Below are 26,776 nucleotides of genomic sequence, written 5' to 3'. Positions count from 1 at the left end.
GAAAGTAAACATTATAATGAAATGTGGCTTCTTCTGGACCATCTGGTGTTGTTTTTGTTTATTTTCTTCCCACATGCCTAGGAATTTACTATTAAACCTGTATATGTTTTTTGCTGCGGTTTAAACACAGGGTTGAATGGGTAGTTTCTGGTACGGGAAACATATTATTTAAAGAAAACCCGTAGGAGTCGTCTATTATTTCAAATGAACGACATTTTGTGTCTTGAATTTTAATGATAAAGTACAGTAACATACAGGAAATACCGTAACAATATCTAACTGTAAAATAGCTTACATTCAAGCACATGGATAAATTCCTAATTTGCTAACATATTTCATGAGGTTTAAAAACACAATGCTGCAGCAAACAATAATTCCCCTCCACATACAGTGGCAGCTCAAATTGTAATTCAGTGCTAGTGTTTGAAAGATGGGCCTGAAGGTGCCATTTAGCCCAAAGAGCAGAGGTCCTGAATACCCTGCTGCTGGTCCACTTCATGCAGGAAGTATTTTAAAAATAGCTAAAAAAAAAAAAAAAAGGAATTTTGGACACATAATAAATATATATTTGTATTTAAATTGTTTTAAGTGTTTTTCTATTGCTTTATATGGGGAACAATGGCACCCTTATATGAGGCTATCATGCATTTGCATCTTCAATATCTGTCCCCATACGAGGTAGCCATGCTTGAAAGGGTTAAAGAGTACTGTAGATGTTAGTAAATGCTGACTCCCCACCCGCCCGGAAACTAAAGATAAACCAGTCCTAAAGTTCCTGGAGATTTACAGGACATTTATTGTGTGTATTGCAAAATCTGTCATAACTACTGTATTTTAAACTTTCTCTCTTTTTGTTAAACTGGATTGACTACAAAACCTACACTATAACCAAGAGCATCGAGACGTAAATTTCAAGATAAGATATTTGGTATCAGTCGTTCAGAAACCATGTTATGTCAGAGGTAAGATGAATGGTACTTGAGATATAAGGTTATGAAAGTGTAAAAACTATGTTGCTGTCACTGTAATAAATTATTCATGACAATGTTATAATGGGAGTCATATAAAAACGCTGTTTACAAAATATTCTGCACAATTACCAAAAGTTTAGGCAATGTATGTTCTGAATGGGTAGTATATTGTACATATTACTGAATTCATTATAATCTTTTAAAAGTACTGCATGAAAAAAATCAGACACAATATCTATATCGCACCCTTAGGGGTTGATTGCAAACAAGGCTAGATAGCTTGCATAGTTATCTGTACCAAATCTAATGATAACTACTATAACATACTACTATATGTTATTTTTCTTCTACTTTACCATCAGATGGTACTGTTTGCTGGCATCAACAAGTGTTAAAGCAATTGTTATAGGTAGTCAATATTTTGCACCTTGCTCTAGCACATCAGAAAGCAATGCCTTCTTTCTACTCCCACTGGTGCTTTTAATTATAACGCACTGATGTGTGTAGCAACATTAGGAAAGACTGGGATACAGCTTAGCAGCACTCATCCAGACAGCTGCCATGATATAGCGTATCGAGAGCTGCACTGTTTGGGTAGACAAGCCGCCTGTGGTGCAGAACACTTTTACTGCATAGATACACCCTGAAGGTGACCTGCTGACTCTTATTAAAATGAGTGTTTATGCTGCATTAAGGTGTACAAGACAATGTTTTAAAATCTATCCCCACCCAGTTACTAGAGATTGCAATATTAACACTGTCACCCCCTGAAACTTTTGGTACTTCTATTTGAGATATGTTGGTGATATTTTAAATGAAGGCAAAGTTGCTGGTACATAATCACTTCCTGTGTTGTTGCCCAAACTCACTCCAATGATCTAGCTGTAATCATGTGACATGTGTCCAATAGCAGAGATACCTGGATGCCGCCATGTATCTACTGTATTTGAAAGATTTCCATGAAAATAAACATTAAACAAAACAGGACCAAAGGCTTTTTTTTTGTATTTCGATACCACCTGCTACCGTTGAATACTGCCTTGCGCTTTTTATATTATTAGATCAATTGCATGACAGATATTTATGGCTGTAGTTAAGTTTCTATGCAGCATGTTGCTATGAAGGTAGGCCGAAATAATAAATGTACTGTACAATAAAAAGTCTGTTTGCATTCCTTGAGCTACATTCCAAGTATAATGTGCACTTCTTCTAAAACTCACACCACTTGTATGCTGCCCTAGCAAAACATCATAGTTTAATAAATAGAATACCATGACTCAAGTGAAGTGCCCACTGTATGCATGTACATTACAAACTGCCCAGTATAGAATGCATAGAATTTGTAAAACAGAGGATCTTATGGTACAGTATGTGATTTTATTTCTGATTACTTCATTTATTCATAGTATTTTGGGATAGACACCAATTAAATGATGGAAATTGTCTTGATTTTGTACTAAGTTTAATATTTGCCCCTCTAATTTGTTAACAAGAAGCATCTGTTATAATCATATAAAAGGAGGCCAGGTCCACTTTGTCACTACAAGTCAGACTTCTGGAACACAAACGCTAACCTGAGATAAATTCAGACCTCCTTAAAAAAAAAGACCCATCAGAATCAATGCAGTAACCTACTTCATGGCAAGAGATTTTCAAACTTACTTTCAGGTCCTTACCGTGTACATGATTGAGATGTTATGGTTACATTAGTGTTAAGATGACAACAGGATGATACATGTTATCATTGGCTCCAACAGCCATTTAAGACAATTACAAGACATTGTTGGCCAGCACAAGGCATTGTGGGCCAGTACAAGGCGGATTTCTCTTAATAAACTCTAAAGTCTGATCATTTTCAGTATGCACCTTTGACTTATATTGCAGTTATGTACTGTATCAATACTACTTCAAACATTATATATGAAAAAAGGTATGAAAGTAAATTCATAACATTAAAAGGGTATTCAAATATCCCTAATACGTCACAATAACATATGGCAATGTAACGATGGGAAGGCTGGTTTGAGGTTAATCTAGGTCATAAGGCAGTACAGAGAGTCCTGGCACGGATTGTGGGTACAAGCACAGAGCACATTTATTTTAGTTAAATGCTTCAGGCCATACATAGCCTAGTTCCATAGTTCCATTCTATAACATACATGTCACAGAGTCAGGTACTTCTCTTATTTAGCCCATGTTACTCCAGATAGTCATGCAACACAGTGGACAATTTATCAGATATAACTAGTGTGAACAAGTTAAATCTTCTACGAAGCACAAGTAAAAATAAGGCACCTTTAACCTAGCCAAATATTACTTGAGCGAAATCTCAAAAACATTGCCAGTCTATTAATATTAATCCTCAATAGCATGCATGTTTTGTTTTCCATGTACAAATCTAAATCCTGGTGGTAACAAAGTATGATTACGTTTTATATTTTTTTTTAAAAGTGTTCTCATTATCATGTGACACTGGGTTGCAATAATGAAAGGCTTGTTCTTTGCAGTGAACATCTGGCCTATAAAAAGGGTCAGTTATGAAATTACAGTCAAGTGTAAACCCAACCCAAATCTTCTTCACCCTTAACATACTATATATATATACACTTTTAACCAGAATTACCAACAAATAAAAAATCCTGATATCATATTAAATGATAGAATAACTGAAAACCATGACATAATAATATTAAACAACATAAAAAATAGATGTATGATTTCTAATGCCAAGTGCTAAGTAGCCTGGCATGACACAATGTTAACTGATGGTCTAGCAGTTCCTTCCTGTCCACCTGCAGGAAAACTACTGGCAGCATGCAGCGATCATATCAACAGCATGTGTCTGTCATATAACTCATACAGTTCTTTCAACTGAATACATAGCAAAGCTTTTAAAGACTCGATTAAGGGCTACCCTTCTTCTCAGGCATGCGTCAGCAAAGGAATTTCATGCTGCTTTCCATAAGCTCCTAACAGTTTTACACAAGGTGGTGTCCAAACAGTTGAAGTATCACTAGAAGTGTGTAAAACAGGCTGCCTAAAAAGGCTATTTACTTAAACTACATACTGAAACATTCATAACCAGGTTGCAATTACTAGCCTATATTTTAAATTTTTGCTTGTTGCTTGTCCAACTTTTTACTAAAACAAAATTGGTTAGTATATCAGTTTCTTTCTCTGTTATGGTACTTGCCATTTTTCTTAGCCTTTGCTTTCCAGTCCTAATTTATGTTATTTTACAGTGTATAATGCATAACAGATGAACAGGCAGCAAGAATGCATTCTGCCCTCTGCTGGCTTACTCTTGTATTACATTAGTAAGTTTTTTTTGTTATTTTATATATATACACACACACACACACACACACACACACACACACACACACACACACACACACACACACACACACACAGTAAAACCACAGCGTTACGAACACCTTGGGAACAGAGGTTGTTCATATATATCTGAAATGTCCGTAAGTCTGAAAATCAGTTTTCAACGATTTTAATAAATATGTACACCTGCTATCTGCATCCCGAATCTGGCAAACAATCCAAGTATACAGCACAGTAATGCAATACTAATATTGTTATGGTTCTAATGTCTTTAAAACGGTACACAAATTTCTCTAAACTTTCATCATCCTAGCTTCCCATAGACCTTTCAGATTGAGTACTAACCCAAGAAATCAATTCATTCTGAACTTTTGTAAATACACATATGACTTGCGTATTATTCAATATATTTTTGCTTTTTGTAGCAGCTTTTTGAATGGCACATTCCTAACTGAAAGTAGTTCACAAATAAGTTCACAACATTTTGAAAGGATAACAATATAATATTGTATATACAGTATAAACAGGGTTGAGATCACAGTATCAGTTTAAACATCACTCAGTGTGAAATAAGTGTTATTGCAAAAGCATGCTTTTCTGATTTTTATGTCCAATATATGTATGTACTTCCCATTATATAAAGGCTTGTCACATGTTTTCTAAATGTGTTGATGTGATCTAATATGCCATCTTCACACCCCACGCAATCTCATTTACTGTTGTAACAAATTCCTCAGTTTAACGCTTTTGCTGATCTGAAACAGAATGCATTTCAGTCTGGCTGTATACCGGGAGTGCTTTTCACAAAAAGGCGAGGCATGTAATCTACACACAGTTAGAATACAAAAATTATATCAACAAGCCAAATGATTATGAATCAACTCTTACATCCAACCATGCAATTAAAAAGACGTTCCAAAAGTATTTAAATTAAAATTGTCTTGATTATCACATGGAATATCTGCAGGATATTTTCCTTAGGCCTGTACGCTTAGCAGAAAAGCTACAAAGTCAACAGTAATCATACATGGATGAACTGTGATACTTTCTTTACATTATATGGCATATGGTAACGTATCGCTTGTATACAAGACCAAAACCACAATAGGCACAGTGGCACGTTTGCTATAAAAAATACCTGTTCTGTTTATTCTCAGGTGGTTCCAACATAGGCATTACTAAGAAGGAGTTTCTTCTTTTCTGCAACTGCCCTGTCCACCAACATCCAGCTGCCAATTATGACATTTGCCTGAGCCATTTTGTTGACCAGGCTTTGCTGGTTTCTGCTAAATAATTTCCTAAAGGACAATGGTAGACATGGTACTTATTCAGAAATGGTCATGTTTCCTTCCTGATCATTTTAAACACGTTGCAGAATGTGAGTCATGTTGGCTGCACACGGTGGCTTTTACAAACTACTGACAGCAAAACAACGGCCAAACCTCATTATATAACACATTTTATTACAGTACCTACCTTTCACCACTAGATGGGACTAGCAACTGGCAGAAAACATTGAAAAACTGTTGCAAAATGTTCCAGTTTCTTCGGATCTTCAGATAAGCATATCTTGTAGCTTTTCTAATAATGTGCTTGTAGTTTTTCTGTAGCTAATGATTTACAACAATAAAGCAGAGAACACTTCAATGACCTATGCCTTATAAAATAATACGGTACACAATAAGTATTCAGAAGTTTTTTGGTTTTTTTTAATCCGTTTTTATAATAGAATGATACTGTATGTTAAGATTAATCTTAAACTGTCAATTGTTTTTTTGAAGTAACAATACATTTGTTTTTTAAAGGTGCATAATTATTACTGCTGCATGCAGCCACCTCTTTAAATTGATCAGAATGACAAAAAGTTTTTGTCAATTTATGTAGCACATTTGTCATTGAGTCCACCTCAAAACACAACGTTCAAAAATTACAAAGGCACAATTTCTAAACATTATAACGGTATGAAGCTATCAAGAAACTATTCATAACAAGGCATTAACTGCTCATACCTGCTAATAAACTAATTATTAATGTCGGCTACCCAGTGCTTAATTTGAGCCGTTCTTCACCAGAGTCTCATCCAGCTCCACATAGTTTTCGGCCTTGTGATTGCCCAGGAAGCCCCGAACCACTGCGACAAAGCTGTTCCAAGCCGCTTTCTCCTTACTAGTGAGCTTCTTGGGGAATTCATTGCACTCCAGGATCTTCTTTATCTGTGGTCCGACGAAGACACCGGCTTTGACCTTTGCCTCAGACAGCTTAGGGAAGAAGTCTTGAAGGTACTTGAAGGCTGCCGACTCCTTATCTAGAGCTCTGACAAATTGTTTCATAAGGCCCAATTTGATGTGCAGTGGCTCCCACTTGACGTTGTTCCTCCCCACAGAGAACTCGGTCCACTGTGGCCAGTCCCGCCTATGGTAGTGCGCCTTGGTGTCCCTGCTGTCCCAAAGGCAAAGATAGCAGGGAAACTTGGTAAAACTGCCTTGGAGACCCATCAGGAATGCCACCATTGCAGCCTCTTGATGCCATCTCAGAAATATGCAGACATGTATCCACTTAGGCAGCTGGAACTAAACTGAACTGGTGGGCTTAAGGCCCCTGTATTTATACTACTATTTATATTACTGGAAAGTTCTAGAAGTTACTCCAAGTTTACTCAGCACTGAATCTATCTGGAATGTTCTGGAAAATAGGTAAATTTCAAAATATCACTGTCCTGGTCACAAAAGCAAAGTTTGTGGGGAATAATAGACATTTTCTATACTTTTGAGGCATAAGCAATTAGGAAATAACACTTACTACCCAGGAACCAAAAAAAAAAAAAAATTGTTACACGGTGTAATTAAAGGTAAATTGGGCTATAGGCAGCATCTATTTTTGATCTAATTTACCAGTAGAAAATAATTAGTAGACAAGTAGAACCTCAAGAAATAACAGACCATAGGCCTACTACTATATAATCACACCATGGCAGAGACGCCATGATATCATTTTACTATTATTTTAATCTCCACAGTGACTGCAATTGATTTGAAAATCAAATAGCAGAATGTCTGAGCAGACAGCACAGCAGGTCACACACATTTTATTTATTTTATTATTATTATTATTATTATTATTATTATTATTATTATTATTATTATTATTATTATTATTTTCTTCTTCTCATTAGCTTGTAATTAAGGGTCCAAGATGATCACTATATATCCTTCAATTTGAAAATCAGTAGAGATTATTGGTATTGGCTCCAGTATATCTTATTAAACTCCTAGTAAAACCGGGAATGGATCAAACTACTATGTAATGGGAGTATTATTTCCATCCCTGGACAATTCAAAGTCTTTTATTATTACAGTCAATACAGTTTATACACTTGAAAAAGGATGACAGGCATGATTTGGTTAAAATGTTGTTTAAAAAACAGTAGATGCACACCCAAGTCATACTTTTCTGCTTCACGGAAAACGTTAGTAAGCATAATATTGCCTTGTAAATTTCAAGTTCATACTGTGGATTGGTTATTTTAACAAAAAAAAATCTATATGTTACTGACATTTCAATTTAATGTTGTTGTTATTCTAATAAAAAAAATTGTTTGGCTTGTTGAAGCTTAATAATGTGATTATCCATTTACTGTAAAGCCTGTTGTGCTGGGAAATAAACATTGCTCCCTGCACCTGCCTTTTTAAAGTAATAAGTTAACGAGGGACCACTTGCCCTTTCTAGCGTACTCTAATAGATTTTACCTTGCTAATTAACATCAATGCTCCAAAGACAATAAAAGCACAAGGAGGGTATTCACTGTTCAATCATGTGTAGTATTGCAATTAAAAGCAGAAGAGAAAGAAGAAGAAGAAGAAGAAGAAGAAGAAGAAGAAGAAGAAGAAGAAGGGAAGCATTTCTTTCAGGAGTCATTGTGCCATTTTTTATGTGTGCAGCTCATGATGAAATATGTTCGAGATGATTCATTTGTACAGTTATTATTCGTTATTATTTTTTTTCTTTATCATTAAGGTATTCCATCTAGCCAAACACAATAAATGTACCCACTCTACATTTGATAGCTTTGTCAGTTCCCTTTATTTTCTATGTTAACCTTCCATTTTTTCAAACCAATATTTAGTTTCATGTGTTATGATCATGCTCTGCAACACTATCTTCTGAAAAGTTAACACCATACTGTATAGTCACATCCAAGGTTTGTTCAGCTTTCAGCTAAATAATAATTAATATTTAACACACTAAGCCAGTGGTTTGCTGGTGGCTGTTATTCATCAAAAGCCCAGATGTTAAGCTGCAATGGGCCATATGGGCCATTTATTCCAGTCTCTAAACAGCAGTTATATATGTCAAGTTCTCTTAAGCACTCTCAGTGTGTTTTGTATCTCATTTTGTAACATTAACACATTTTTTTCCATCTTTCATAAAATAGGAGCGAATGAAAGAATGGTGGAAACACAGAGCTTATTTTTGCAACTACTGTCACCTAACTAGGAGCCATGACACTCAAGATGGACCAGTCAACCAGCTCAGCAAGTCCACACACTGCACAAGAGAATCCTGCTGACTCCATCTTCTGAGAGCTGGACCACAAAGCTATTCTAAATGTGTATAGATGCACAGTACATAATTCCAACCTAGGGTAAGGTGACCCAAACATGAGTCTAATATAATTACTTTTAATAGAAGAATGTTCTCTGAAACTGTCCGTTTCGATTTGTAGATTCACAGTTATTCATTTCTCAGGTGTTAATAACAGATGCAGTGATTCACAGTGATAAGAGTGTGATGGCGCAATGCAGTTCACTTTTCAAGTACCGTGTTGTCTACATGTTTCAGCTACCCTGTGCTCCCTGGCTAATTAACAAATTAATTGTTCCAGAAACATGTACTGCTCTCTTAAGGAAACATCCAATTATTTGTATCTATCAATTGAACATGACATTTTTGACATCTACAGTATGTAACAAACCAGGTAGTATAAAAGCAACCTTTTCCAGCTTCTGTTTCAATAGATTTGCCAAAAACAGACATTCAATTAACAGGCTCCATTTAAAGGGTGAGTGTTCTTTTTTTGTTGTTACTGTAAATGAAACAAACAAATAAAAAAAAAGTTTACTTCAGCAAATACTTAAGAAAGAAAAACGTCATCTGAATTAATTAAATACAGTATGTGACAGTATTGTTTGTTTACGGGCAACTTGTATATTTTGAATATAAAACATTAATTTATCAAACCAGACAAATTAATAAGCTACATCTGATCGAACTTTGATAACTGTCGCTTGTTGTTTCCTGGAATTATATCTTTTTTGAAGACTGTACTAACTGTTGCTAAATAAGACACAATGGTATTGTACAATGTAATCTGTAGTTGATAACTTGTATGTAAATGACTGATGAGTTTAAATTGAATATTATGGGTAGCATTATGATTATTATTAAGATAATGGAATTGACCTGTAATGTTATATTAAACAATATTTATTAATGTTATACTGTAGGTTTCATTTCTACTGATCCCATGGAACACTCTAAAAATCTAATTTTCAATATTCCATCATGCATCTTTAAAAATATATACAAGGTAAATTGACCTATGCATGTACCAAGTATAGTTTTGCATTGGTTGTACTATATGTGTTACAAAAGATGCAGTTGGATTAGCCTTGTCTTTTTCAGTGACAAGACCATGCCAATATACTTACAGCTATTGTAAAGCTGATAACCCTCAATCCATTCTCTGCCATTCACACAGTGCTTTGCCTCCCAGCATGACAGCCATCACAAGAAACGTTATACCAATCAAGTAAAATTAGTGTCAGCATTTGGTTTGTTGTTGAACTTAAATGAATCAGTTACAGCCTTTGGTTTTTTAATTGCCTTTAATCTTTAGTTTTAGCCCAATTTAGACTTGTATTTAGGGTTAAATTGTGAAAGGGTCTATGGGTAAAAGTCAATAGATGCTCAATGGGATTTTTTGCATGCATCCCTTTAAAAGCAAACCTCTTATTGTGGTCATTTGGATGGTTGAATGCTTGACTTTTTCTCCTGTTATTTTCAATGTACTGTATGTAAGGTCTGCATAGTCAAAAATAATAATCAGTGTCAGACAAAAGGCTTTCTTAGGAGGTCTCACTTAGTGGGCTTATATAATGGACTGTCACTTCATCTTACACTGAAGGTCATTTGTATATTTGCTCTTCGAGCTGTAATGTTTGCAGTGTTTGCTTTGATAACCCATTTAAATATGTTATTTGGCTTTACTGCTGGTATTTGTAGATTTGATATAGCTCATGTACAACTGGAGTATGGGCTAAGCTAACAGCACAAATGTTCTGTAGTTTATGTTTAAATTCATAATATACCAGTACCTGGTCATTTTTGTGATCATTTATAGTAATTAGGATCCATGCAAACCAACATGCCTAAAAGTGCCCGGGAGTTGTTGTATTTTTGTCTTTAAAAGTCTGTAAAGCAACAGGAATTACTCTACTGTGATAGAAATCGGTCATTGTTGATTTACCTCGTCTAACAACGAAACAATATGATAATGATCTGTGTATATTATATTAAGGACAATACACACTTGCATAAATAAAGTAAAGCACTGGTTATCAAGCTCAGTTGTACACATTTCTTTTTGAGTAACCAATGCTGTAATGTTCTTCTTTTGCAGGCTCCTTGGTAAATAATGCAGCTGAATCACTCTGATGCTTGGAATCACACAAATGCAACCAGCAGTGTAGAACCCTGCACAGATATTGATAACACACTCAATGCCTTTTATGTTCCATTTATTTACGGTACCACATTTGTACTGGGTTCAATTCTTAACACAGCTGCTATTATAGTATATGTATTTGCCATGAAAGAGTGGAACCGAAGCAATATCTTTCTTTTCAATTTGCTCCTGGCTGATCTCCTCTATATCTTTAACTTGCCATTTTTAGTCTCTGTTTACACAAACAGAGGCGTCTGGTACTATGGGCCATTGTATTGCAAAATAATGAGGTACCTCTACCATGCCAATCTTTACACTAGCATTCTGTTTCTCGGCTGCGTCAGCATGGATCGGTACCTACTTATTGCACACCCAGTGAAGTCAGCCCAGCTGTTCAAGAAATGGCACGCAGTGCTTATAAGCATGCTAATATGGGTCATTGTCACCCTGGAGCTTTTGCCTATGTTTTTTTTAATCACTGTAGAAGGTATTTCAAACTCTACAGATTTAAAATGTCTCGACTATGCCAGTTCTGGGGACATAGGAACCACTTTCATATTCAGTATGACGGTCACTTTTACTGGCTTCCTAATTCCTTTTGGCATCCTTGTATATAGCTATGTGCTTGTAGTCCGCGTCCTAAAAGATATGCAGCAGAGGTTTAAAAAAAACACAGAAAAGGCAGGCAAGCCTTTAACTCTGATTGTTTTTGCAATGGTTCTGTTTTCCGCCTCCTTCTTTCCATACCACGTCATGCGGAATGCTCGCATTGCTGCCCGGATGTTCTATGAGCCTACAAGCTGCCCTCTCATCATCTGCAGAGCACTTTACAACATCACCAGGCCCCTGAGCAGCCTCAACAGCTGTCTGAATCCGGTCTTTTATTTTCTGGTTGGGGACAGTTTTAGAGATAAGTTACTGTCCTTTTTCAAAAGGAAACCAAAGGACAAAAAACCTGAATCAATAACCTCAATTAGCACCCCAGCAAAGCCCACATGAGTTCTGGTTCACATCAGCTTAGAAGTAGGAGCTGATGACACGCATGGGTGTCATTATAGTGAGGGGCAGTATAGCAAGAGGACTGCGTTTTAACCCTCTGTAAAACTGCCTTTGCTCTTGCTGCAAGATAGAGCCTATTGACTTTTATTTTAAACGTAAAGTGTGAGTCCTGTATATTTAAAATTAGTAAGTGATAAGCAGTATGTACTCTATGGAAAAATGACTCTTCAAAAATGAAAAATGGTTAGTGTTTTGACCATCCCTTTTCCTTACTTCTTAAGCAGGTGTAAAACAGCTGTATGATTTGCTTTCAGTATGCATACATACAGTATGTGGTATTTTGCGGGGAATATATTTAAATGTAACAGATGCTCTCAAGAAAAAACTGATTCAATGATATTTTGTAATAATGTAAGACCATACTGTGAGATACGAAATAAAGTCATGCAGTTAATGTACTGCAATTAGAACTGTGGTTTGCATCCGTTTTCTGCAGTGTTTTCTGTTGTGTTATATAGCCTTTGAATTAATACATTTAAATGTGACTCAGCCGGCTTGCCTTTAACATTTAGAGAGTGGAATAACATACAGATCAGCAAAGATAACCAGTAGTTTAATATCAGCCATTATAGGCGTCTTCCTATTGCTATGCAGGGATGTCATTGAGCATTGCCAAAAACACCACAACTGTGTGGATAGAAGAACGTGCAATTTGGGATTCATGAATAACTTGAAAATGTGCAGTGATGATAGCTTTATCAAGCCCAATCCACCACACCCATACCATCTTCTGGGTCTGCCACATTTAGTCTTTCCATCTCCCTCTGCAATGACTACAGTTACAGAATGATGCCAATTGACAACCTCACAAATTCCCAATTACACAGTTCCTCTCACCTACAGACGAGACCTTGTGGTTTTCAATTGAAAGCAAACTTCGATATGCCATGCAATACTGTAAAACTATTGTGTCACTTGATTTTTAAGAGGGGTTTCCTTTTTACATAATCGTAGATCTTGATGTTATCTTTTAAACTAATTTCATATGCTTGCAGTATGACTGTGATCGTGTGCAAGTCATCTTGAGGAAAGATGTGTATCTCAACTTACCAATATCCCTAATATGACTACTACTACTACTACTACTACTACTAATAATAATAATAATAATAATAATAATAATAATAATAATAATAATAATAATAATAATAATAATAATAATAATAATTCATATTTAAACAAAATCTGCACACATTTTTTTAAGAATTATTATTATTATTGACTATCTGGTCTAAATTGACGGATGAAACAGTCACCATTCACGGTCCAAAAAGACACGGAAATGACAACTTTTTCTACAATTAAAAAGTAAATAGCATTTTAAAAACAAAGTTACAAACTAAAATGGTATTATAATTAAATATTAAACAGCATGCTAGTCTGTTGTCTCGTCCCTCAATCCACTAGCCTAGCTATACAGTACAGCTATGAACAAAAATTTTGCATTACCCTATAGAATTAACTAATTTTGCTTCATAAAGTCAAATGAAACCTGCTGAATATTGTTAAGTTAACATATTGAATTACATACTGCTTTGTAGTTTTCCATATAACTGACCAAATGTGACACTTTGAAACCTACCATGAAGCACTGTACTACTATTATGGCATCTGATAGACTTTTTTGATATCATTTTGTAGTTGCTTTGATTACATGATAATTAAATAAAATAAATTATGCTCATATAGTTTTAAAAACAAATGATGTCTTAATCCTAAAATTCTAGGTGATTCAAAACTTTTGGCCATAGCTGTACAGTACCTATATAATGACTGGTGGTCTAGCATGTGAACAAGGGGTTCAAAAGCTTTCTGGGTAGATATTAGGTCCAATCCATTCCCCCTCAAGGTGCCTCTGTCTGTGAGTTTTTCATCGAGCAGGGTGCAACTCTTAACAGTGGCACTGCCGATGAAGCTTTTTCTGTTTGGTTTACACCTGCGTGCACTGGTGTTGTGTGGCCTGTCCATATATTCGCGGGTATCCTCAAGTCACCTTTAAACTGTATAGGAGTGATTCTGAAAGGAGGCACTGGCTCATTCGCAAGGGCACTCCAAGGTCGGGAGCTGTTGTCTCTTCAGTCAGGAGGGCTCTTCATTATTAGATCTGCTTACTGTTTTCATAGCAATCCCCTTGAGTCAGTCTTCCTGGTTTCCTTGCTGTCCATTTGAATGTATTTCCAGTTTGATCTACGTCCCCGCAATCCCTTTAAGTGTTAGGTTTTCATTACTAGTTTATTAATCTCAGCATGTTATTTATGTCCTTCTTAAAATTTGTACACATTCATTGCTTTATTGGGTTTTTGACTGCTATAAATGACCAGTTTTGAAATGCATGGAAACATTTATAATGAACTGTAAGTCCCATACAAGTGCACTGGTAACCCAACATTTTCTACAGTATTTACTACTAAATGCAGGTTAAAGAATGACTGGATGTCCATGAATTCATTTGTCTTGTCAGTCACCACACATTCAAAAACTCAACATGCATCATGAATATTTCATTAACTACAAATGCTGCCGTCGGTGTACGTTACCCTGTATCTGTGAAAAACTGAAATGAATAAAGTAACACATACTGCAGAAATTATAAGAACTTTTACAATCATACAGATTTAGTTCTTTTAGAAGCCTACAGTATATTGTGGAAAAGTTTAGTAAAGTGTAGTAATGCTGAAAAAGCACACACACAGTGAGCAAGGTAAATCCCAGTCATGCAGGACAGAGCATTGGTAAATATTTATAAGGGTAACTTTGACTAGAACTGTCTCTATTGTGGATAGCACAGCTCTATTCAGTATTATTTCTGTTCCTATTCTGAAATCTGATGTCCCAAATGGTTCAGTTTGTATTAGATCTCAATCTAAAAGCAGACTTCCCCCGCATGAGGTCTAATAGCGTGTGACACTTGACATTTTCACAGCTCTTTCTAGTGCCAGACACAGAGACATTTACAGGGAGGAATGGCTGTTTTCTCACCCATCTCTTAAGGCTCTCTAGCTTTCTATGCTTAGTTCATCAGTTCATCGTTCTACCAAAAAATAAATAAAAACATGACATTTACACTCAAGTTGTTTTTTACATGCTAATGTTAACGTGTGTAGCATCATTCGGCCACACTTTTGTTCAGATTAATACAGAATCTCCTTTTCCTTGACCAGACCACATGCTTGCTGCTGAAACTTTTTTTAGAGCATTCTTATGGTATTTATATAACTCAAGCTGTGAATAACAGTTTATATTTGCCAAACAGAACTTCCCCTTTAAATGAAGTTTTTGCATAATGTGACCAATGAGACAACTTCCCTCAGCAAACAGAATTCACAGGTTGATTGCCAGTCAAGCAGAGAAGGCAGCAACATTATTTTTTAAAATGGTAAGTGAAAGCTTACTGTCTGTAGCAATAATACATATTATAATATTTTCTCTAGCAAACACAGAAATGCATTTCTATACAGTACAAATTAAACTGGTAAACAGTGTATTAAAAAATGGTAGAAGTGTAGACTTCAATAATAATTGTGGCATAAATATTTTATATAATAAATGTGTTTTATTAATTAGTTTGTGTCATGCCAGTTACTTGTACCGAGATAATAATCAAAATTGGACATTTTTGTTGAAATAATTACCCTTTGAATACAAATTAAAGTTATTATATTCATTTAGAGTCTTTAAAACAGTTTTTTGGACTTGCTCCATTTCAAGTTTTATATTTGCCATATATTATTTTGTTTATTTTCTTTCAGGCTAATAATACTAATAATAATAATACGGGCAGCAGCGTGGAGTAGTGGTTAGGGCTCTGGACTCTTGACCGGAGGGTTGTGGGTTCAATCCCCAGTGGGGGACACTGCTGTTGTACCCTTGAGCAAGGTACTTTACCTAGATTGCTCCAGTAAAAACCCAACTGTATAAATGGGTAATTGTATGTAAAAATAATGTGATATCTTGTAACAATTGTAAGTCGCCCTGGATAAGGGCGTCTGCTAAGAAATAAATAAATAAAAATAAATAAATACTGCATCAGATTGCATTGAGACAGATATCATTTTGGAAAACTATTACCTTCTGATGATGTTCGCATAGAATTTATTTGGGGGCTGGTTGGGAATGTAATTGCAATCTGTGGCCACATCTTCTGCCTGAAGGACTGGAAAAGTAGCAACATCTACCTCTTTAACCTATCTCTGTCAGACTTGTACTTTCTATGCACCCTGCCCAGACTGGCGAAGGAGTACTGCAATTTGCATTTGCCTTTTCATTTGGGTACTGGTCACACTGCAAATAATACTAATCCTTACCTTTATTGATAACAATGCTGACAGCAGTACAGCATGCAATGATTATGCAAGTTCCGGTGATCCATTTAAAAGTCTAATTTACAGTCACTGGCTATCTTATTCCCCTGACCATCTTGAGCATTTTCTGTGTAAAGATAGCCACATTTCTGAAGATTAAAGACAGCCAGTTTCAGCATGATGTGTCATTTCAATGACCCAGTTTGTCTGGCGGTTGTTATTTTTCTCTTGCTCCTAACACCATATCATATCATGAGAAATGTTCGAATTGCTTTAAGAATGAGAACAGACTATACAAAATGCACAGTGACTCTGATAAACAGCTTGTATATCATAACTCGACTGATTGCCTTCTTGCACAGTGTTATGAACCCCATTTTCTATTTTTTGTTGGGGGATCATTTCAGAGCGGCACTGTTGAAAAAAATAAGAGCTGTTTTTGAAAGACCAGCATGAAGGAAAGGGCTGTTCTACAGTTTAACTAAACAAAGTGAAGGGTGCAGGGCAGTGCTAACACAAATTATAACTGCCTCTGTGTACTTAACCTGCAGTGCAACATTCTTTACATGACTGGTAATAACAGTTAGTGTTTATATCAAGTATAAAAGTAATAAGAAAATGAGAAGTTTATAAATGCTGTTGTTGAAATTAGATGTTGAAATTCGGGTATGCTTATAGTTTCAGGAAACTTATTATATAGTAATTATTAAGTAGCTATTTCATGTATGTCTTTAATGTAATTATATTATTAGTACTTAGTAATTACTGAGTTATTACATGTTAAAACAGCGTAATTAATGTAATATTTGATAGTTGTTTGAGCATTACAGTACTTGGCATTTGCTATACTGTTACCATGTAAGTAAGGCAAATGAATGTATTAAGCCTTCTTAAATCATCTGTGCATCTCTCTCTCTCTTTCTCTCTCTCTCTCTCTCTCTCTCTCTCTCTCTCTCTCTCTCTCTCTCTCTCTCTCTCTCTATATATATATATATATATATATATATATAGTTACGTAATTCATTTGGATATACTGATTGATTACTGCCTTTGTTTTTACAGTCATCATAAAATAACGTTAGAATATCTTTTGTTGGAAAATAAAAAAACATTTTTTTTGACTGCTTCAGATTTGCTGCTGATGTATTTATTTGTAATTTTTTTGCGGGGATTGGGGCTACTTAACAGTCTTACACAAATTGCCAAACTTATTTATGCTATCGGGGCAAAAGAATTCTGGCAAGTCATATTGTGATGTCAGAAAATGCCACCCTTGTGTATTATAAACTGCAGCAATCTTCTCTTGCATTCTAAAGATAAATATCAATAGTAAAGAAATTGTCACACAAAATAAAGTACTATACTAACCTTTTAAAGGGATGTTTTACAAAAATGTTAAAGCAGAAACTACACCGCCACATAATATGCTTACCCATGTCGGTGATTGCGATCCCTTCATACTACACAGAAACTTGTCATTTAAGTCATTATAATAATCCTGTGTCTTCTTACTTCATGAATACTATCGATTTCTATAAAGTAAAACGATCTAAGCTGGGTAGCTGTTTCTGTTGGCAAGTTGGCAAAAAGTGACAGGTATGGCAGAACATTGGCACTGTCTTTGATACCTGAGATAGAATGGAGACCTACTTTTAACTTCCATCTTTGTAATAGTGATAAACAATGCCCTGCTCTTCAGTTTCTGTTTGATCAAACACGAAGGCAGTGAGACTGTCAAGCTGTGCATACATGCTCAGAGGAGGAAGGACGGTGTTCAGAAGCATGCTTCAGGGCTCTGGTGTGGGCTAATTCTGGCCAAACATTTGTCAAGATACATTAGAAATATTTGCTTAGGAAATAACAACACTTCATGACTGCACATTTAGAACTTTCCCTATGGGCTAAATACTAATTACACCTGATGTAAAAAACAGACTAATTATATCTACTGTATTCATGTATCCACCCCTCCATCTCTTTCTACCTGGGTATTGACTTTTATTGTTATAAACATGCTGTTCAAATCTTTTTAAGACAAACTCATCTTATACATCACCAGCATAATGTTTTAAAGTAAACCTTATCAGATCAACACAAACTGCAAAAACAGAACACCATACTGATATTTCCTATCATGTTGCAAAATATGATTGTATCATATTCTGTGGTTAGCAAAGCATAAGAATTGCAACAGTAGTTCTAAGAAATCAGGTAGTGTTCTGTAAATGGAAAAGTACCCCAAGAAGCTATGAGCCAGAGAATACTCTAATAGTATTATTTATTTATTTAGCAGACACCTTTATCCAAGGCAACTTACAGAGACTAGGGTGTGTGAACTATGCATCAGCTGCAGAGTCACTTACAACAATGTCTCACCCGAAAGACAGAGCACAAGTGACTTGTTCAAGGTCAAACAATGAGTCAATGAGTGAGGATTTGAACAGGGAACCTCCTGGTTACAAGCCCTTTTCTTTAACCATGGGAGCACACAGCCTCCTATATAGCCTATATATTTTCCTCCTCAATATATAGTGGGATATACAAAAACAAACTATGTTGTGTTATTTAGTGCTGCTATTAGTTATTTTATTTTAAATTCACCATAAGAAGCACATTCAGCTCACAAAATGCTTACCAATGTCTTAGTTCACTTCTCATATGGAGAATTCAATCATTATGTAAAAAGACAGAATACATGATAAAGTGATAATTTGCTTTTACTTATATTTATTGACTACATGCTGTAACTGTGGAAAGTACAACATCAACATGTATTGGTACTGTACTTAGGATTATTTAAACAAATTCACATTCAAAATAAACCCAAAGAAGAAAAAATATGGATATTGGTTTGGTTATCAATAATCTGTATTTGTGATATTGGCTCTTGCATAACACTGGAAATCCTTTGTGATTGGTTGGTTGTTAGGAAATTGATGTGATCTTATATTTAAAAAAAAACCCAGTTGAAATAAAAATCAGTCTTTTCTCACAGAAGATTAAAGGTAGGTTTGTCTTTTTACTTCCATCTTCCTAATAAGTTATAAAAAGGCCCTTCTAAATTAGTCTTACTTGTATGGAACAATATTTGGTAATAACAGTGGGTGTTTATATCAAGTATAAAACTTTGGAATAAGTAAAGGAGCAGTTTATAAATGTTGTTGTTGAAATTCAAGCATGCTTATAGTTTCAGGAAACTTATTACATAGTAATTATTAAGTAGCTATTTCATGTATGTCTTTAATGTAATTATATTAGTATTGCTTAGTAAGCTTGTTTCTGGTTTCTTTGACAGCAGATTGTACAGATACTTTTTTGTTGTTGTTGCTGTCTCCTGTCTAAACAGAGCATTCCGCATATTTTTGAGAAAGTCTGGAAGAGGGTAGAAGAATCTCCTCCCATTTTCCATTAGCAAGGCATTTAGCATTTTAACTTTAACCACATTAAAGACACAGAATTGAAAACAAGTCAAGACAAATGGTTCAAAAAGTGCATCTTAAATTTGAAGGAATACAGTAGTAAAAGCATGGCTGGAAAGGTAAATCATAGGGTACTATGGCAGAGCATGTTAAAAGTCAAATGAAGACATGGCAAAGCATATTAAAAAAAAAAACATGGTAAACTGCTTCTGAGCAAGCTCACCATGGTAACATTTTGCAACAGATGGGATTGCAGTGAGACAAGAAGGTAGGTTGACCAACACACCCACACAATCCATAGCAGATGAAAGCAGGGGAGATATGGGAAAATATTATTATTATTATTATTATTCATTTCTTAAATATCTAATGATGCAAAAAACTTCTCTGTCTGTGTCGTCTCCATGCTCTGTATTTATACCATAGTGGGCTTAGGACATATGTGACTACAGTCTCTTTTTGTTATCTTACTAATTATCAATATAATTTATCCCTTTAGCTGCTACTCAATTCAAGAGCAACCAGCCACTAACCAATCTCTTTTACAAGGTTACCATGGTTAATTGTTTATCATATTTTATGCCATACATTTCTGCACATGCTTTCTCTTCAATGATTTTACATAAATTCTACTTTTGCCAGTTATCTTGCAAACTGGTTTAACATTACCAACACTGTGTGGCTGTGTGGTCCAGTGGTTAAAGAAACGGGCTTGTAACCAGGAGGTCCCTGGTTCAAATCCCACCTCAGCCACTGACTCATTGTGTGACCCTGAGCAAGTCACTTAACCTCCTTGTGCTCCGTCTTTCGGGTGAGACGTAATTGTAAGTGACTCTGCAGCTGATGCATAGTTCACACACCCGAGTCTCTGTAAGTCGCCTTGGATAAAGGTGTCTGCTAAATAAACAAATAATAATAATTTTCTTTGATATGGCATTTCCATTCAACAATGGGTCTAGCCTTCCACCCTGAGAAATCATTCACTGTGCTTAGAGAATCTTTTTAATGTCAGTATTAAGATTATGTTGTACAGGAGATAACCTAAAAACTTGAAGGAACTTGAAGCAGACTTCTCTAAGTTATACAAACTTCACAGAAATGTTAGTTTTGTCTGTTTCAAATTATCTGCTTTAACACACATATTGTAGTTCAGTCAGCTTTACCGAAAGAACAACATTTACAAGATTGTTATTGTATTCATTTAAAAAGAAAAATAATTATACATCTTTAATTATACATATTTAATATGATCGAATTACCCAATTTCAAAAAACTGACCTGTTTTGCCTATTTAAAAGATTATTTAAAAGCAAACAAACAAAAAAAAAACATTCACTTATTCCATCAATGTGTTTCTTTTAGTTTACATTCCCAGCCAAGATAAACATGTTTATTCACAGCTTTAAAAATGTGGTATCAATATAAGGCCTTGATTAAATATTGAAAAACGTCAACACTGAATCTTAAAGAATTCCAGTGCTCTCCAGGAATCCAGGGGAGTGTAAATATTAGCAACAAACTCTCTACAGATGAGCCATGATATCAGAGAGAAATCATGTTACCAAGTTGTGCTTCTAAATCATCAATACTCGCATTATGTATATTTTTAAGAAAGTCCCCCCCTCCATAGTTTTCACACCTTTGAATGTTTTCTGTATCCAAATTGTAGCAGGGCTGAGATGCCAATACATTATAGGGTTGGAACCCTGGCCCCTACTGATCATTTGTGGTAATTACATTTGCTGTGAGATTTGATGCGTGCCTCAGCACAGTGTACTTGTCTTTACGCAGTCATGGCGATGCAGCACGGATTAGTTCTTGGTTGAGTTTAAGGACACCAGAAAGACATGTGGGGTTAGCTCTTTAGTTGACTTTTATCTTTTTTTTTTATAAAACAACTAAAAAGAATATGTGTTTAGTGTCTAATAACAAAATAGAAGGATTTACAAGGTTTTAAAATAAAACATATGTCGTTGTATAGCAAAATAATCCCAGTGAATGAAACAAATAACTAGAAAAACCTGAAGTACAAACAGCATTATAAAATAAACTCCAAAATAGGAAATGTATTGGCATACAAACATAACAATTGAAAGGTGATTTAAAAATGTGTCAAAAGTCTTTTAACTTTTTATATGTGTAATTTACATATGTTGTTTTGTACATACAGTACTAACAAGGTCTTAACATAACGTGTGACCCATTTCTGACTCAACTGCCATATTCTTCTTTGAACTTTGTTTTGATCAGCACAAAAAAGCTTTTATCTCTTATATATTATTCAGGATTGACAGGTCCTTTTGCCAAGCATAGCATTTTTTACCAAGATTTGAATGCCTTTCTCAACTTGTCTTTTTCCATCTGAGATCTTAATTGAGGTTGCTAGATTCCATTTAGTCAGACATGCTCAGAATTCTACACCCCCGTACACTTCAGTACTGTAGGAGTCATCGTTTTATTGGCACCTTAAATTGCTTGAAGTTCATTTATTAAGAAAAAAAAAGGACTTCAACGTTATTCATTATTTATACTTAGTTTTAAATTAAATATCAAATTTTATCCGTTTGGGAATTAAAGTCTTTTTAAAGTGCAGTTTTATAACTGAACTTCACTAAAGACACATTTTAATTCTAGTCCTGTCTATTGTATCAGGTTGTGTGTGTGAGACAGAGGTGAATGACTTTTAAAAGGGTCATGAACTGCTCCAGCATAAAAAGAGAGATTTAGAAATCCGGATTAAACACACACAAAACACGATGAAAGTCATTTATAGGCTGTCATCATGTCTAGTGCATTGCACCTTTGCTAGACTAATAGAAACATTTGAAAATAATTGAATATACGTGTACAGCAGACAGTCAATAGAAGGAGTTCTATCATTGTGTTGTATTTGGTCACCACTATTCTGTGCTGAAGAAACACATAGAAGAACTCTGTATTCTTATCAAACTTCCAGTCCTTGAGGAAATTATCTGTTTGGATTGGTTTATGTTTCCAAGTGAAAATGTATACAAAAACTGCAAAATAAACAGATACAAAAATGGTGCAGATAAAAAGAAGTATTGCAGTAATCTAGTTTGGAGTGAGTGGGTGAGTTCTGTTCCTGACTCTTTTCTGATCCCTAAATCTAATATTATCTGGAAAGTACATACTTTAGTATTCCTGGTATTTCACTGTATAAGTGTTACAATTATGTTCTTGGTAAAAATCAAAAAGATCCACCCAACTGAATAACTGAAATAACCAAGAATCCAAAATAATTCCTGGGTCAGTAAAGTTTGAGGGCTCCCTTTCAAAGGTCCTCAGCAAATTGCATCCCAGTTCTACTGACTCATTCAGACTGTTTCTTCCTGTGGTATTGTGAACACCTTGGTATCGATTAACTACAAATTGTGAAAAACTGGCAAAAAAATGATGAACTGCGACAGAGGTAAGAGTGATCTGGACCTGATTCCAGGCCCGGCTGATCTGTACAAACAACCAGACAGAGCACAGGTTCAACAGAATCTTTCCACTATTTCGGCAGATCCAAAGAGACAGAACAAGAACACAGCACAACTCTGAGCTTATGATTGTTTATTTTGCTCACTGTTCTGGGCTAATGAGATGAAGGGCCCACTGTAAGAAAAATGCCCATCCATCAGTATGTGCTTTTATAGAAAATATCATTCAAACACAATATACTGCCTATATTAACTATTTTAATTCCATTCCTTCACTTCAGGAAAAACAGAAACAGCCACTGACATGGGACTTCTTGAATTATCGCCTGGAGAAAACATTACTGCTGTAAACAAAATCAATAACGGTCAATGTATAGCCAATGATGATTACAAGCACACGGTTTATGCTGTCGTATACAGCATTGTTTTTGTAATCGGCTTGGTGTCCAATTCGATTGCCCTTTTTGTATTCTGCCATTTAGCTAAAAGGAAGAGAATGTCAAGTGTCTTTCTAATGAACCTGGCAGCAGCAGACCTCATTTTCATATTCTCCCTGCCTTTCCGATTACTGAACCACCTTGAAGTCAGAGGATGGCCATTCACTGAAACAGCTTGCCGATTCTCCACATACATGTTTTACATGAGTATGTACTGCAGCATATTCTTCCTGACGGGCCTCAGTGTCTGCCGCTATCTTGTGATGGCTCGCTACGTGAGGTTTCAGAATGATTTTTCACACAAATGGGCTCTGACTATATGTTTTGCAATGTGGATCTTTATCGGGGTGGGTGTAGCTATTTCTTTGTTCTTTGTAACAAGTTTTCATGCTGAAGTCACAAGATGCTTTGAACCCTCAAGTCTAGCCGCGTGGAGGCGCCTTTATTATATGAACTTCTATGCCCTTGTGTTTGGCTTCACAATTCCCTTTCTCACTGTTTTGATATGTTACATGCTGATGATTAAACATATAGTTCAAACCAAAAAGAAGAAGATTGGCAGGGACGTTGCAATGATCTGCTTGGTTTTGACTGTGTTTTGCATTTGTTTCTTACCCTATCATGTCCAGAGAACTATACACCTACATTTCAAGGTTCATCACCAAAGTGAGTGTGACCTGCAGGAGGTTTTACAGAAGACGGTGGTTGTTACATTATGCTTGGCTGTTGTGAACAGCTGTCTAGATCCACTGCTCTTTGTGTTTGTGGGTAAGGGTTTTAAGACACTGCTTAAGAATCTTTTTAAAAGATGCAACATTTCATGTGCTTCAGCCACTGATTTTTCCAGCTCATCCGCCTCTTCACGTAATGCTGATATAGAAATGTGTCAATAAGGACACAGAGCAGAGAAGCCCCTTGTTAAAGTTTGAACTGTAATATTTAGAATACAACGTGCAGCCCGTGTACCACGCGCGTGCGACTGAGCTGCCTTGGGTATATGCTGTTATGTATGGAACAATGCACCTTTTTAAAAATAATTTTAAAACAGATATTCCGTTATGAATCCCTGATAATCAGTCCTGTATTGCTACAAGATTTGTTTTTAAGTGGTTGTGCTCTGGGCAGAGAAGAGCATGAACATGATAAAATAGCGACTGAATATATATAATTGTAGAAGTATAACTTCAGTCAGTTTAGTTACATATGAGAAAAAATACATTTAAAAAATTGGATTCAGCTATCATGAAGACAAAATCTGCAAACTCAAGTCTAAGCCTCATTCGCCAGAGTTTGAAGTTTGGTATAATGCCACACATTTGTTTAAAATGTACTTAACCTTGGTAATACATTCCTAGATCTTGAGATTTATTCTGCAATTGCAATCCTCTAATCTGCCCAGATAAGATAGAATACTCTTCCCTGTGTTACTACTAAGCTTGAATGCAAGAACAATGACTATGACAATGATCCATCAATCTTTTTTTTTCTTTTGACTGTCATTGAACAACTACGTTTTTTTGGGGCTAATTCAAATCATTTGTTTGTGTTGCTGATGTGTGCATTTTTAACATTCACCTTGGTCTCAATATTACTTATTATAATGTAAGAAACTAAAAGAGGGAGCCACAGATGTATAGCATTTGCTAAAATACTGTACTGCATCGCTGGATTAAGAAGCAGATATTGTCATGATTAAATAATATGCTGTAATCCACATCACGCTAATGAAAGCTAATTCCCATTTTCTTTTTGCTTCATTGAATATTATTCCTTTCTCAGATCAAAAGAATTCAGGACTAGCATGTGACCATTATGAATGATAAGGCTTGCTTTTGCAGAATTTTGTAACAGATGGTTCACATTTCTCTGCTTGAAATGTGCAGATAAAGCTTGCAATCCCCCCTGGCTTTACAGTATCCCACTTGCCCTACTGTAACTTCTGACATCATGTTGATCATTTTCTCTGACCTTGTAACATTGTTAAGAAACTCAAAGACCCCTGCCAAAAACACACTCTAAGGAACTAAGAAACTGGTCACATGATTTTTTTTTTTTAACATTCCAGAATAAAGTACTAATCCATGTTTTAATAGCTGATTATGTCAAACATGTCGTAGTATAGCTTTTCTCTGTGCATCCTAAAGCCGTAAAACTGTTTGAGCATTCAAGGAAAGGTCCAGGTGGCAGCACTGTGCAATTAAGGATGTACCTGTTTAGCACTTACAATTAGGTTCCAGATTGCGAAATGCAATTAATATTTGTATTCACCTATACAAATACTTTTTGATTAAAGTCACTGGCACTGTTGTATATTATATGAGTGGAAATATATCATTTATTTTGATTTAAAAATGTAAATCTGGGTAAAACCCCTGAGTTAAAATCTTGTTTACAGAGGTGTCCCGGATAAAGGCATAATGCAAAAATTTCATGCAATAATGAAGTGAACAATTTATTTAAATCTCGAGGAAGACTGTTCCAGCTATCCGGGTCTTTGTATTACAAATAATTATGTTCAAAATAAGCCAGTGGTAGTTTCCTCTTTGCTGACATGATAGCCAATCAAGTGACTGAGAGAAATGGCAGTGATGCATCTTCGAATCTGCATTTAGACCAAAACTATTCGGTTATACATTACATTCAATCTGCTCAGTGCAGTTTTACTGACTATGTGATACAGAATGTCACCAAAAACAAGACACAAAATCAATGTTTGTAGGGCAATTATTTTTCTTTCCTACATGCTCAGACAGTTTTGTACTGTACAGGTGTCCTAACTTCAGAACAGCGTCCTGGGTCCAACCACATTGCTAGGCACTTGAATTGATCAAAATGTTACAGTTTTGTGCCTTGTGATGTTTTCATTATGATCTGAAGTGGATTACAGTATGCGTTGGATTCTTTGGAATTTTTCTTGTCACAAATAATGTATGCAATTTCAAATACCTGGAATACAAAGCAATTGTGTTGCTATCATGTCTTCGTATCTGTACCAAATGTGTTTGTTTTACTGAAACAATTAAACAACTAAAATACTTTTGCTAGGATGTTAAGTGCTGTTTTATTATTTTCTGGGAATCTGTAAT

At 35.4% G+C, this 26,776-nt stretch overlaps 2 protein-coding genes and 1 pseudogene across 2 annotated transcripts; all 3 read left to right on the top strand.

Annotated features, from left to right (window-relative positions):
* The first annotated feature begins 9,328 nt into the window (after positions 1-9,328).
* LOC131697904 (succinate receptor 1-like) lies at positions 9,329-12,391 on the top strand. The gene is made up of 2 exons (XM_058989643.1): positions 9,329-9,366; positions 10,987-12,391. The coding sequence occupies exon 2, from the start codon at positions 11,002-11,004 to the stop codon at positions 12,028-12,030; it is 1,029 nt and encodes a 342-aa protein (XP_058845626.1). The 5' UTR covers positions 9,329-9,366; positions 10,987-11,001; the 3' UTR covers positions 12,031-12,391.
* Positions 12,392-13,859: 1,468 nt separating this feature from the next.
* Positions 13,860-17,304, top strand: LOC117423673 (succinate receptor 1-like; annotated as a pseudogene).
* Positions 17,305-23,506: 6,202 nt separating this feature from the next.
* Positions 23,507-26,730, top strand: LOC117423672 (cysteinyl leukotriene receptor 1-like). Its single transcript, XM_058990293.1, has one exon. It carries the CDS (start codon positions 23,558-23,560, stop codon positions 24,581-24,583), a length of 1,026 nt encoding a protein of 341 aa, XP_058846276.1. The 5' UTR covers positions 23,507-23,557; the 3' UTR covers positions 24,584-26,730.
* The last annotated feature ends 46 nt before the right edge of the window (positions 26,731-26,776 follow it).

Source organism: Acipenser ruthenus, chromosome 17, assembly GCF_902713425.1.
Source record: "Acipenser ruthenus chromosome 17, fAciRut3.2 maternal haplotype, whole genome shotgun sequence".
Lineage (NCBI taxonomy): Eukaryota > Metazoa > Chordata > Actinopteri > Acipenseriformes > Acipenseridae > Acipenser > Acipenser ruthenus.
Note: the sequence above shows the minus strand (reverse complement) of the source record. Positions and strands in the feature narration are given on the sequence as shown.